Source organism: Gadus macrocephalus, chromosome 8, assembly GCF_031168955.1.
Source record: "Gadus macrocephalus chromosome 8, ASM3116895v1".
Classification (NCBI taxonomy): Eukaryota; Metazoa; Chordata; class Actinopteri; order Gadiformes; family Gadidae; genus Gadus; species Gadus macrocephalus.
This window is the reverse complement of record NC_082389.1, coordinates 5,061,954-5,076,953: the sequence shown is the minus strand read 5'-3', so window position 1 is coordinate 5,076,953 and position 15,000 is coordinate 5,061,954. Positions and strand designations below refer to the sequence as shown.

At 43.8% G+C, this 15,000-nt stretch overlaps 2 protein-coding genes across 2 annotated transcripts in view; both read left to right on the top strand.

The window, feature by feature from the left end:
* Positions 1-2,380, top strand: part of dusp22b (dual specificity phosphatase 22b) — a 5,755-nt gene extending 3,375 nt beyond the window's left edge. The window contains exons 6-7 of the mRNA XM_060058255.1: positions 985-1,156; positions 1,763-2,380. Coding sequence (XP_059914238.1) covers positions 985-1,156; positions 1,763-1,924 — 334 coding nt within the window. The 3' untranslated portion in view covers positions 1,925-2,380. The remainder of the gene's footprint in view (positions 1-984; positions 1,157-1,762) is intronic.
* A 368-nt stretch (positions 2,381-2,748) lies between these two features.
* On the top strand, positions 2,749-10,067 carry irf4a (interferon regulatory factor 4a). The gene is given in 8 exon segments (XM_060058254.1): positions 2,749-3,213; positions 3,641-3,827; positions 4,883-4,968; positions 5,125-5,296; positions 5,735-5,821; positions 6,110-6,556; positions 9,167-9,256; positions 9,259-10,067. Coding segments are annotated over 8 exon segments (1,299 nt in total). The 5' UTR covers positions 2,749-3,015; the 3' UTR covers positions 9,291-10,067.
* The last annotated feature ends 4,933 nt before the right edge of the window (positions 10,068-15,000 follow it).

Below are 15,000 nucleotides of genomic sequence, written 5' to 3'. Positions count from 1 at the left end.
TGAAATATCGGCCAGCCCAACACCAGGGTCAGAATCAAGGCTCTGCACGCAGGTTACAAGAATAGCCAAGAAGAATACACCAATTCAAAAGTGTGAGAGGTAACATGATAATACCCTAATGCGTATTGTGATTCGGAGAATAACACAGTGTACGAACGTGTGTTCAGCCAAGTGCACACGAGTGAAGCCATGTGTGACTTTTCGAGGCAGAGTTGGCTTAAAGATAAGCAGAAGGTTATTTTTGAACTTCCCAATAATATATCAAATGTCTTCTTAAGGCAAGAAGGCTGAGCGGAGCGGACAAACAACGGTTTGTTTAATGGGCTCCTCTAAGCCTGCTCCGGCCCAGGCTCCACCAGGAAAAGCTATGCGTGTTTGAGGTCCTTTTGCAGGCTGTGACGCCATTTTGGTCGGAGCCCAGACCCCATTGATAACACGTGGTGCTCGCGGCAATAACAAAGAGAATGTGGTGATGACGAGAGACACAAAAGCAGCACATAAACGCTTGGTTCCCATTGATGGCAGTTCCAAAATGCCTGGCCCCAGTGGTCAAAATGAGTTAATTAATGTACTTAATGTACAAGCACACGTGCATACAGACACGTGGATACACACACTTGGATACACACACACACACACACACACACACACACACACACACACACACACACACACACACACACACACACACACACACACACACACACCATGTTTACAGATTGTATCATACTTAATATTGTACAACTACACTATTTGAAAGGTAAACATGTCAATGATCAGATAGAAAATGTAAGCAGCTGTGTGATGTGGGGCGGGGGGGGGGTCATAGGTCATAGGTATAGTCTTGTCGGTGGATGGCTTACAAATCACCTGGTCGTACCCAGATGGACTCATGGGTAATGTAGTTTACGCGCGAGTGTTCTTCCACGTGACTCCTCCTTCTTTCTCCTCACCTGGTCCCGTGGCTCCTATTGGTCGGTTCAGCCTGGCAGGCGTGTCCCGCAGCGTGACCCTGGTGGTGGCCTACATCATGACGGTGACCGGGATGGGCTGGCAGGAGGCGCTGGCGGCCGTGAAGGCGGCACGGCCCTGCGCGGGGCCCAACCTGGGCTTCCAGAGGCAGCTCCAGGAGTTTGAGGCCACCCAGGCGGGAGAGGTGAGGGGACCCCATGGTTCAAGAGGAATGCTCGGCACGGCAGGCAACACTCGACTACAGGCTAGAAATGAGTTGAATTTGAGAGATGGGGTTTGAACCAAGTCCTTTTTAGAGCTTTTATCCTGCGATGGACAATTGAGGCCGGGAATTAATCAAACTTCGGCTAACTAAATACAAATGGAAAGTGCTGCACAGCCCCGGGGGAAGCAACTGGACAGAGAGCAGATGAGCTTCAGGGCCTATACGCTGCGATGTCACATTGCGATTGACCGCCACCATTTTGGAAGCATAGGAGCATGGGAATGTTGTTGGTTGGAGTGGTGTTTTGGTCATTGTTTAGTCTTTAATCGTGACGTTTCTCATGCATGACGTGGCAAAACAAAGTTGTGATTATCCGAGGTTACGGTTATTCTTATTTTTATAGTTATAGTTATACTTTAACTACAACTATCACAAGGTCTCACAAAATGGCGCATCACACACCAAAAAATCCCCATGATGCATTCTGATGTACAAGCCCTAGGAATCAAACACCGGTGCTAATAAAAACCTAACCTCTCAGGGAGACACTAAAACGACTAACCTTCCCCTCCTCTGTTGGTGTAGTTCAGGGTGTGGCTGCTGGAGGAATACAAAGACAACCCCTTCAATGACTCCTCTGACATACGCGCCCTGCTGGCCTGTAAGGCCCCGGGCCCCGGGGACCAGCGGAGCTCCGTCCTAGCCACACCGGAGCGCCACTCCGATGCGAGCACTGGAACGCCATGACCTGGGAAGCACAAGCGCAGATGGTGTTAAAGACTGACGTTTCATCTATTGACTAGATTTGTGATGACGATGGACTCGTGATGTGGGATGAGTCCACATCAAGGGAGATTGTTAAAATGCTTTGGAGTCTTTTAAGTGATGCCTTTTGGTAGGCCTACTGTTTTCCCTAATTTATTCATGTCTTTTTTTAATGTTGTCAAAATAATATCTATTTTGTGTTATTGTGTGAAGTGAAATCAGTGTGAGTGTGGTTGCCGATGGTATGCAAGGCTGAGAGGAATTATTGGTGGACCTGTTTTCAAATTGTTCTCCTGGTTTCCTCTTTCAGGACAGCATTAAAAAATAGCAACTTTATCAATCTCTTGCTTTTTGGTAAATTGTTTAGCATTTTTTACCTCCTTGTTTGTTTTTGTCCTGAAAGCTTTAAATAAATGAAACGTACTAAACAGTTTCAAATATTGTTGGACATGTATATAATGCGTGCCTGTTAATGGTCACTAGAGGGCAGCGATACCGACAAAGTAAAGTTGCATGATTTTACATCATCTTCACTTGTCAATCACTTGTTATTTTAGACGACACACAATCTTAATTGCATCCAGCTCGCTCAATAGTAAAACACGACAGAATGATTTACTTGAGAGTACACTACAGTGCTTGGCTTTACTCTTTCAGGCCTACCTATAACGTATGCTTCCCACACTACAGATGTCATGCGAGGGATTCCCCATTGCAAGGCTTTGCTGGCGCCAACACTGTATCACTTCAGACGAGATCACCACGTGGTGATGCCGAGTGGTTGCATCTCATTGATCAGGGACGTCGGACTCTCTTAGCTCCTCCCCTAATGGAGACAGTGCACGAGGGGTGGGTGGCATCATTAAAGAAAAGGACATCACAGACACCAATCAGATGCGTTCGCCTGATCTAGAAGAAGCTCATCCTGGTTGCGAACTTGATTGAGACCCAAGTTGAAAATGCTTGAGGGTCTTTGATTATTTTCGAGGTCAAATAACATTTTCTGTTAAGCTGATGTAAAACTTCTGATACTTTAATTTTACTTTGCCTAATCTCGTGGTGTTTGAACAGAGATGCATTTCGAGGAGGACGTCAACCTGTCTGTCAGTTGCGGCAACGGGAAGCTTAGACAGTGGCTGATCGATCAGATTGACAGCAAGAGCTACCTGGGCTTGGTTTGGGAGAATGTGGAGAAATCCATTTTCAGGATACCGTGGAAGCATGCGGGCAAACAAGATTACAACAGAGATGAGGATGCTGCGCTTTTCAAGGTAAGACAAATATATAATTCTGAACTTCAGCATTCATCTTCAGCGTTAACTTCAGGAATAGCCGCAGTTGTTCAATAGGTAGGTAACTACTAGACGTAATCGTAATTTAATAGGTGCATTTTAGTACTTTTTTAAAGTATTTACGATTTTGATGGTTTTATTATTTATTTTACTTTGAAGACGGCTAACACCATCACTTGTGCATTTGCGGGCGTCTAAACATGTGGATATTGCGAATGTGTTCACTACAAATAAAGTCAACTTAATATCAGTCATTGAATACCGACAATATGAGACCAAAACATACTTACGACGTAAACGCATGCAAAGAAATAATTCCATAGTTGAGACATTAAGAGTAGCCTATATCAAAAGAAGATAATCCCAAGCCATGTGAATTGATGATGTGATGCCTATGTGGTTGCAGGCCTGGGCACTTTTCAAGGGCAAATACAAAGAAGGTGTGGACAAACCGGACCCCCCCACATGGAAAACCCGTCTACGGTGTGCTCTGAACAAAAGCAACGACTTTGACGAGCTGGTGGACAGAAGCCAGCTGGACATCTCCGAACCCTACAAAGTCTACAGAATCATTCCCGAGGGGGTCAAAAGAGGCAAGCCCATCAATAAAGTGTCTGCAATATTCAGATGGCTTTCGTCATGAGAAGACACATTAATTGTACAGATGTGCAGACTTCCCCGATTGCGTGCAGTTACACACATACTCACACTCACACGTACGCACACATACCCACACAGTGCAGCGTGACAAAGCGGGGCAACTCTGTGGTCATGGTTAAACCTTTCCAAGGCGTTCACACACTGACGTGAAAACACCCATAGAGACACACACGAACACTTTACAAAAACAAAAAAAAACGTTCTGCATAAAACAGCCTCTTGTGTAGAGACCTCATGGGCCAACACACCTACACCCCTATATCACCCATCTCTTCAACACCCCCCCCCCCCCCCCCCCCCCCCCCCCCTTCTCCATGCAAGCACATTGCTAGCGCCATGCCTTCTGGTGCATGTCTGAAGGGAGAGTTTGGGTTGCACGTCGTTTCTAGGCTTTTGGCAGCGACATAACGCATGTGTACAGCCACCGCTGTGTGCTGGCCTCGGTCTCTAGAGGCAGGAAGCCCAAAGGAAGCCAATAGCATCCAAACAGACCGGGGTAAGCTTTTTTTAGAGAGCTTTGGTTAACAAGTGCAGAGTGCACACCACGCCAAATACACAACCTCTACCCCTCGACTTTAGCGCGCAACAATGACGTGTATGACAACAGAGCTGTTAGGTATATATTTACATGTATGTGAATTTATATATGCATTTATTCTTCGGATCGTGTAATCTTTTGATCAAGGTGTATTTTGAATTTCTCGGAAAAAAAGTAATAAGTCGTGACTAAAATAAGATAAGTGATTTACGATGGGGCATGCTAAGTAAGTGTCACTGACACATGGCAAATCATTTACTCTGACACTCTTCTCGTCCTCTGAATGGATGGAAATAGCAATAGGCCCCACATGGTGCACATAACTAGGATACACACCTATATATATAAATACATAAATACAGTTTGTCATTTTATAATTCTTAAATACGATTCTCATGCGTTATTAATGTGTGTGGCCCTCAGTAAACATTTTGTGGTGTTATACTACAGGTGCCAAGTTGGGCAACATGGAGGAGCCACAAGCGCGTATGAATCCCCATGGCTACATCCCGACCTACGTTCCTTCAACGAACCAGGTACAAGTCCTCACCGAGGGAAATAATTCATAAATCCAGAAATTCATTAAAAAAAAATCGAATTTGCTTATAAGGTCAGAACAACAAAGTAACCCATACCCCGCCACCCCCACCTCCTCTTCTCCATCCACCCCCCCCACCCCACCCAACCCCCAGGTGTCGGGCTACGGGTCGTCCCAGGACAGCAGGGACTGGAGGGAGTACCCCCAGGCGGAGCAGCACCCACTGCAGCCCCCCAACACGCACCCCCACGGCCCCCTCACGGAGCTGCAGTACTACGCCACGGCGGCGGGCAGCCGGCCGTGGTCCGGGGCCCTGCAGGAGAACGGTACAGCGTCGCAGGGGGAGCGCACACGTAGAGCAGTGGTGCTCGGGGGCCGGGGGGTTCCTGTTCAGTTGGATGTTTTACGTACTTGATTGCTTTCGACTTTCACCAAAGCTTAATGTAAGACGGAATTATATTTATAATTGACAATAGTATGTTAATTTACTTGATATGTTCATAATATGTGAATGCTAAATCCGTAAATTCATTAATTAAAAATACACATATATCCAGTGAAGATTCATATTTTCTATTACTTATATAACAGAATTGAATACATCCGCTGCATTTGTTTGTTTATTCTTGGTCGCGCAGGACAGATTTCTTCCGACATAAATGTAGAAGTGAGACATGTTTGAATGTGTGTATGCATATTCACTGAAGTCGTGTCAACTAGGCTCCTATGAATCTATATTGTTTGTATTTAATGTGTCCTGCTAGGTGTGCAATGCAGTGGTTCCTTCTACACCTTTTCTCCAGAGTCTCTGACCACATTATCCACAGTGGAGCCCAGCAGTGCCATATCTGGTAATAACACAAATGCATACGGTAAATAACTAATTTACAACAATGTTAATATCAATGTTCAATATTGAAAGAGATTTGATGAATTGCTACTGTAGACCCTACGTTTTGATGACCTTTCTCTCTCTCTCTCTCTCTCTCTCTCTCTCTCTCTCTCTCTCTCTCTCTCTCTCTCTCTCTCTCTCTCTCTCTCTCTCTCTCTCTCTCTCTCTCTCTCTCTCTCTCTCTCTCTCTCTCTCTCTCTCTCTCTCTCTCTCTCTCTCTCTCTCTCTCTCTCTCCCTCTCCCCCAGACCTCGGCCTTCACATCTCCCTGTACTACCGGGAGGCCCTGGTGAAGCAGGTGGTCACCACCAGCCCGGAGGGCTGTCGGATCACCTCTTACCCCCCCACCCCCTCCTCCCGGACCTCCCCCTCCACCTCCTCCTCCGCCTGCTCCTCCACCTCCTCCTCCCCCTGCTCAGAGGAGCGCCCGCCCGGCGGCGGCGGCGGCGGGGGGCCCGAGGTGGTCCTCTTCCCCGTCCCCTTCCCCGAGTCCCAGCGGCAGGGGGCCGACAAGCTGCCCGACGTGCTGGAGAAGGGCGTGATGCTGTGGATGGGTCACGACGGCCTGTATGCCAAGCGGCTGTGCCAGGGACGCGTGTACTGGGAGGGCCCGCTGGCCCCCAACAAGGACAAGCCCAACAAGCTGGAGAAGGAGTTCACGTGCAAGCTGCTGGACACACAGCAGTTCCTCACCGGTACGTACGGGCTCACCCGACTGTTGGCACCAGGGGGGCTCAATGATTAATGTGAGGATTGGGATTTGTTTGTTAACTTATGCTTCTGTCCTACAGAGGGCGCTGTTGTGGATTTGGCAATGCTCAATTTGCATCAAGTACATATACATTTAGGGCATTTAGCAGACAAATGACAATATAAAAAAATGTACGGCTGATTATGAATCGTTCAAGAATTTATTCAGGAAGAATGCTTTATAAATACTGAATTCAGCCAGACTTCACTGCTAAACATACCTGCCAACATTTGACTAGCAAAATCCGGGAGATTTCGGCGGCGGGGGGCGGGGCCGGTGGTGGGGAGCATGGATGACAGAGGTGGTTACAAATGTTGGTTTTAAGGGATGTTGCATATAAGTAGCTATTTATAGACAACATATTCATCATGTAGTCTTCAGTATATAAGCACGGACATGTTTCAGGGACTTTAAATGTTGACGGACGTCATTTTTACCGCCGTGCCCTATATTAAAATCAACCCGACACGCTTTACAAAAAGCGTGACTATTGTCCTGGTGACTATTTGATATTGAATCATACTCTTGGTCCATTCCGACTTAAAAGTACACATATATTTAATCTTCTTCGATGGTACACCCGCTTCTGCCATTTTTATACGACCATTTACGGAGTTTGCTCCGCCATGTTTTTTTTTTAGCTCTGCGCTCTTTGAGAAGTGACCATAGACGTGATCTGATTGGCTACAGCCTGTGCTGTCGTATTTGCTGCAAATGCATTTGATTGGCTGACGCTTGCGTTGCCTCTCATGCTTGCGTTTGATACATGATCTGGCAACTTTAGAACATTCGACACACATTTTGATTTGATTATAAATAAAATAAGTTTGGACATCGTGAAATACGGGAGTTAACCGGGAGAAATGACAAAACGGGGAGGGCGGCGGGAGATGGATCAGAAAACGGGAGAAAAACCGGGAAAAACGGGAGAGTTGGCAGCTCTGCTGCTAAACTTCTTACTTTGTTAATGCTTTAAAGTTTGCAGTTATTCTTAAGTGTTACCAGGTATCAAATTGCAATCCTTACAGAATCACAGTTCTTATCGTAGCGTAACTCATACATTGTCATGAATCAAATCCTTGCGGACTCCTTTGCCTGCCATACATGTACTTTCCCTGCAGTGCAAGGGAATGGCGTCAACATTTTCAGTTCAAAAGTAACACTGATTATCACTAGACGGAGATAATTGTTCCTTACAATTAATGTGAAATATGTATGACATCATGATTCAAATCTACCTGTGTTCTAGATAATATTAGTATTCAACTATAGAAAAAATATGAATTACAATAAAATGACTAAAACTAATAATCGGTGTATATTAAAATCTATGCATCTAGTAAGAGTAGTATTACCTGTTGCAATATAATAAACCACAGCATAGGCTAGTAGTAGTGCTTTATAGATCACATAAGAAGAACATTCCCCAAAAAGCCTTTCATTTAACATATTACATTCTATATGTATTAAACAAAACAAAAACTGTTAAAAAATCAGTTGACCCCACTTTTTATGAGAAGTCCCAAACGTTGGAAAGGGAAGCCATAGTTGCGCCGCTTTTTTTCAACCTTTGTGGTGTTCTTACTTCTCCATGGACATCCGGATTCAGGTGCGTCAGATCGAAAGTGATGGACAGAGAATCAAACAAAGTAAAACAACCATAACATATGGCATAGAGACGTATCCACTACACAGCTACCAAATCAATTTTTAAGGAATGTCAAAAAAGACCATCATAATGTACATCTCAAACTCAGATGTATATTGACTTTGTAATAATAAACTCTGTTTCGGCAAGACTTGTAGGGTGCCGTGGCCCCCTCACTGTTTTGTGTAGTTTATACTTCCTCACTGTCTGAATGATGGCGTAATTTCATGCGATAACTATAACAGTAGAATAAAAGTAAACGGTCACCCAGGTGGAAGAAAGACTCAAGGAAAACGATTTTTCCGAAAGAACGTCAGATTGCAAGGCATTTCAGGAACATAATTTTCTGATGCTTAACGCGCACCTTGACAACTCTTAATAGCCCTTAATACCCTTATTAGAAGAAAACAATCATTCTGCTGTCTATCACCCTGACAAGGCTTTTGACACTTCGCAGACGTCAGTGATGGCGTCATGGCACCCTTGCTGATAACGATCATGGTAATGAAGGAGAGCTGCAGGCTGCAGGGCAAGTCCCTCTCATTTGGGGAAAGCCTCAGAGGAGTAGGAAACATGTCAAAACTCTCAGCAGAATCCTGGTTGTGTGCGTGTGTGTGTGTGTGTGTGTGTGTGTGTGTGTGTGTGTGTGTGTGTGTGTGTGTGTGTGTGTGTGTGTGTGTGTGTGTGTGTGTGTGCCTACGTTGGGCGTGGGAGTGTGTGCCAAGTCCCCACCCACCTTCTGTGGTTTACTGCATGGTAAAAGGCCGGCACAATTTAAATCGTGTTCTATTTTCCATGCGTTCTTTCCGCCCAACGTTCGTCCCTACTCCACTGAAGAAGGAAGTAAACAGTGAAGACTAGTCGTGATATTCTAATCTAACACTAATCGTTCGTATTTCTCCTCAGAGCTCCAAGACTATGCGCACTACGGCTGCCGGGCTCCCAGACATACTGTGGTGCTGTGCTTCGGTGATGAGTACCCTGACCAGCAGAGACACAGGAGATGATCACAGCACAGGTAACCCCCTGAAAACCTGAAAGCTCAAACTGCATGGGGTCTCCTAGCGCCCCGGCCGCATTCCAAAAATAATAACCAAAGCGGACGACTATTGGCTCATACAAAAACGTTGTGCGGAATGGGCCAAAACTCAAAAATCAAAATGGTCGTAATAATGATCGTATAATCTTTCTTTTTGGATTGATTTCAGTGTGACTGTTCAAACTTCATACTTTATTTGCCTATGTGGCTCAACATATGCTCTGGTTGGCAGGTGGAGCCATGTTCGCCAGAAGGCTGATGGGCTACTACCAGCAGCAACACAGCAGCCAGTGGCGAGGCTACGACCACGGCCACGAGCAAGAGGCCGTTCTTCTCCTGTCCACTACCCAGCCAGAGATCGCCCTGCATCACATTCAGGACTGATCGCTCACCTCCTCCACCGGCCCCACCACCTCCATCACCAGCACCACCTCCTTTCTCTGTTTCCCGATCGTTTCCCCCCTCCATCTCTTCCCGTTTTCGTCCCCCTTTTATACGCTCAAATGCCCACGTGCTCAGAAGAGACAGGGGGGGGACAGGACGCCATCAAGTGGACAAGCAAATGGAAGACACACCGATGACGCTCAAGAAGACTATGTGAGAAAAAAACAATTACAGGAACTTGGATGACCGACAGTCCGTCACAACGTGACTAATCAGCCTTATTTTCCATCCCTACGCTAAAGGAAATCAGACTCACTGATCGTCTTTTTGTTCGTTTGCCACTGCATGTATTTGTTCCATTTCTAATAAATGCTATAGAAATGGCTTAAGCCGATTTTGTGACTCTTTGAACTTTTACCATGGCCTCAGGGTTAGGGGGGGGGGGGGGGGTCCTGAGATGAGGTTCTCCATTCTCTACACTTTTCATTTCTGACACATACTGCCTGAATCTATGCGCTGGCTGCCTATACGTGACCTTACGAAGGATGCGGTTTCGAGGGTGTGTGCGTGCGCAAGCATGTGTGTGTTCATGCGTTGTTTGCGTGTGTGGTAGAGAGGGGGGGGGGGGGGGGGGGTGTGGTGGCTGAGGCAGGAAGCCTTCGCACAGGTGCACAGGAAGAAAGGCCCTTACAGCAACACACGTTTGTGAGAAAACAGGGGGGATTGCACAGTTGTTCTTATGTTAAAGATCATGAATGAATGGTCTGCTTTCATTTTCATAGGGTTTCACTTTAAATTCAAGCCTCACTTGCGTTCAGTAGTGAAAGTATAGTATTGGTTACAGTTATTTTCTGTTTGGTTTTTTGAAGGCCCCTTTTGAGAAATGGTGGACCAAAAATAGGTGTCCACATTACATAAGAGATACTGCTTTATTGATCCAGTGGGGACATCGAAATTAAACTAAGTTAATAATTAAATAGTAAGGTTTGATTAGTATCGACTATTGTTTTTTTTTTTATAATAAGCTTGGAAATACACTCATGATAATCACAGCATTCCAAAACAGAAACAACAAAATATTTACATTGAACATTGAAGTTGGACAGAGCAAGTTTCGATGTGTAACATTTCAACAAGCTCATAAATTAAATACCGGGACGCTTATGTAGTCAATGCTCGTCGGAAGTGATTTCATAACGTCATCAATTAATCACATCCTATAACTATATTCCTCAAATAGAATTGCTACCCAACCATTACCTCCCTCTTTGTTGAGATGAATCACCACTCCCAAAACCCTCTTAAATCTTACACAAGCCTAAATAAGCCTGTATGGCTGCTCTACTGGGTTATTGTACTTTGATTATGAGATTTAGTATGGAAACCGACTGAAAAAAACATGTTATGACCAGAGTCGTGGTGGAGGGGAAAATCTTGTCAATTCCGTTTCGATGGTTGAATGAAGTGCAGAATTAACCTGAAAAGATTCTGTGGACCTGTATTTATATTAGCTTCCTTAGTTGCTAGGCCTGATCGGTGCATGGCTGCCTTTGACCCCTTGACCACTGTTTCCTACCACTCGACAACACTTACTGAAAGTAGACTCATTTCTGACCTATTTAAGTGATGTGAAACCTGTCAGGCCCAAGCAGGGTTCAGGTCATCAATCACTGTCCACTTCTGTGTTCTGTGGTCTAGAAGCAAAAAAATACTATGATTGTGATGTTGTAACACTGGATGGTTTTGTATACCGTCTGTAGGCCTTACACACACAAACAATAACACACAAACACACACACACACACACACACACACCCTGGTATTACACCTACAACAACTAACAAACTTAAGGAAACCCAGGCGAGTGCAGTGAAACACTGAGTTTTCCTTGAGACACATACATATTGTTTTAAGGTTAAGATGGAAAATGTATGCTCAACATGTGACTGGGACAGGAAACTGCACCTGTTCCTCTTCACATGAAACTTAAGGTAAAAAAATGGGAAGGAAAACCACCTTTGCGGTCTCTGTGTCTGTCCACCATGGGAGGGGCTCTCAGGAACTCCAGGCCATGAGGAAGAGGCCCCCATGCACTGGGTGAATTATCCACGCAAATCAATCACGTCAATACTTGGAATAATCAAAGTAATAATGCCCATGTTGTTGAAGCTCTAAGAGAGATGTGTGGTTTGATTAGCATAAAAGTAAATGCTTAAACTTGAGGCTAATGTCAAGAAGTGTGTTTGTCTGTTTGTGTGTGTGTGTGTGTGTGTGTGTGTGTGTGTGTGTGTGTGTGTGTGTGTGTGTGTGTGTGTGTGTGTGTGTGTGTGTGTGTGTGTGTGTGTGTGTGTGTGTGTGTGTGTGTGTGTGATTATGTCTGCTGTGTCGGCGCCTGTCTGTGTGTCTCAACATTCACTTCCCTCACACCTTAACCACATTACTTTCAGATAACATCGAGAGATGAAAGCAAAATAAGTGCTTATGACGAGGCTGTGTCATAGTCATCCGTGTTGTTATGATTATCAGCTAAAATAGACTAAAACATGGCATTGCACACAGTGTCACATTCTTATGCATGTGTCTCTGTCACTCATGTCTTTGTTAGTGGTTAACGTGTATGTTTCATTATAGCTTTTCCGATGCCCATATGCAGCCAGCCAGCCAACATAACTGCAACAGTTCTGTCATGCATAAGATGGCGCTGTAGGCCACAATCAACCCTCCAAACATTTTGTGTTAGGACCTCCAACTGATTAGGTGAATCATCGTGTTTTGCTTTATGAAACAATCGTGTAGTCTACTCAATTTTGAATCTTCTGAATCTACATATGAGCAGCAGTTGGACTTATTATGTTATCATTGTTAATATGTAAAATTATCTTTTTGCGTCCTGATTCAATAAGTAAATCATGTAGACTTAGACACAGGAAAACACAGTAGGCTACTCAATATGATTTTATTACGGATGCATGTGGAGCCTATATGGTGATTATTTTCACATATGAGGGAATATTGATTTGGTGACTGTATTGCAACATTCGTTCGGCACACAGATATGATTAGGAATACGAATAGGCCTTACACGGTATAATGAAGCCATAATGAAGGACTCAAAGCTTCAGACAATGCATTTAATTCCCCCATCACTGTAAGTAGTTGTTACACATAATGAAATTAAGTAAATGGCCAATTTACAAAACCCAAGTATAAACTGCTAGTTAATTATTGTAGCTATTATTAAAAACAATGCCTTTGTTTCACAAACCAAACAATTGAAACATCGGCATAAGCACATTAATGAAATTTGATTTCGAAGGTGCTGAAAAACGTTTTAAATGTAAAGGATCAGCGATCGAAGATGGATCCAAAAATATATGAATAATACATGTCAAATATATGCTTATCCAGAATCCAAACTTATTGATTACATTTTTGTATCATGCTAAAATAACGGTTTATTTTGTGTTTGCTGTCATCTGCTGGCTGTACTCTCACACTATCACAAAATGTATCCTGCATGTATTTCTGCATTTTCTATGTACTTCATTTTTTGCTTCTATTAGGCTACAATATATTATATGTTATAATAACCAAAACATATTTCCATTGATCTTTATTTTTCAGCATTAGGACGATATATAATTTGTCCTTCACGACACGGTCAAAGTCGAAACGTGTTATTTTTTTTCCTTACGAATTCAGTGCAGTTGGCGTCGCATTGTGCGTTTCATTAGCATTATGCTCATTATACAACAGGTCCAACTTCTGGGAGGTCCGAGTATCAGTTTCAAACGGTACATGCAGCCATGGCACAAGTAACACAATGTCAAATTCCTGACACTTTCTAAGAAATCCAGCCATGGCTCACATATGGCCCCCAAGAGAACAGGTTCTTGGGGGTCCATTGGTGATAAATACACCCCTCAACACTTGAAAACCTGGTCCTGAGGAAATATCCATATCTTTTAGGATCCATCTTAGATCCTAAATACTGATAATTTACGTATAAATCGTTATTTGAGCGTCTCCATATCAAATGTAATTGTTTAAGCAGTTTCAATTGTTTGTTAACAAAGTTACATTAGTAATCTGAAAGCTACTTTTATTATTATTAGTTGATTACATACTAATTATTTTATAGAACTAGTCCTAATGGTAGTATCATACAAATCCTAATAAAAACAATAATAACAATAGTACCCTCATCAACATCATCTGATTTAATAATGCAATAACAATAATCAGTCTATACAATATCTAGTGGCTCTATGACTCTAGACTCAGATGAATAGAGGGAGAGCATGATAGTGAGACGTAATAGAGACCAGAAAGACAGAACAAGGTCTATATAAAAGAGGAGTGTCCCCTTAATGAGAGTCTGACTGACACTTCAGCATGAATTTATGAGACGCTGACCTGATTTTCCTTTCAGTGACCTATGACCATAGGTCGGCTGCTTTTAAACAACCCGGCAAAGACAATTTGTATCCAGATTGTGTTGACAGGGCGTGCAAATGAATTGTTGACGTCCATATTGGAATTGACGAGTTGTCTGTGTAATAAAGAGGACTCCCACAAAATAGGACGAAAATCTGCCATTGTGTTTGACTTGATTTGATAACATTACGACAGCAGCAAAGCAACATCATTTGCGAGGTGATAAGTGACAACAGAGTCATCGAAAAACAAACCAAGACAGTCTGAGTGTAAGCAGATCGATTGATAAGCAGAACAATATGCGAGACTAGCCAGCGCAGGGTCAAGGGTCGGGCTGTAGTGGTTATTGTATTTTAAGTAAACATTGCTAAACATTGTGAATCACTAGCAATAAAGAATGTTCCTGAATAGATCATAAATGCTTTCGAAACATTAAACATAACACACACACAAACAGGCAAACACACACGCACACACACACACGCAAACACACACACACACACACACACATATAATCTACCTGATATGAACTGAGGGTGATGGACTCACACTCAATGACAGAACTTAAACCAGCCTTAGCGTACACGACGACAAGGCCACACAACACTGACCCTGTGGTGTGTTGATGCTACAAAATCCAGCATGCTATATTTTCCATCCGATATAATACCGATATATATACATGTAGAATGTGGGGTCTTGATTTCCTAAAAAACAACAATCATACAACAGAGTGAGAGAGCGAGAGCGAGAGAGAGTGTGAGAGAGTGAGAGAGCGAGAGCGAGAGAGAGAGAGAGAGCGAGAGAGAGAGAGAGGGAGAGAGAGCGAGAGAGAGACTTGGACAGACAGTTGTAGGCCCTTTTGCGTGAGAGGGACCCC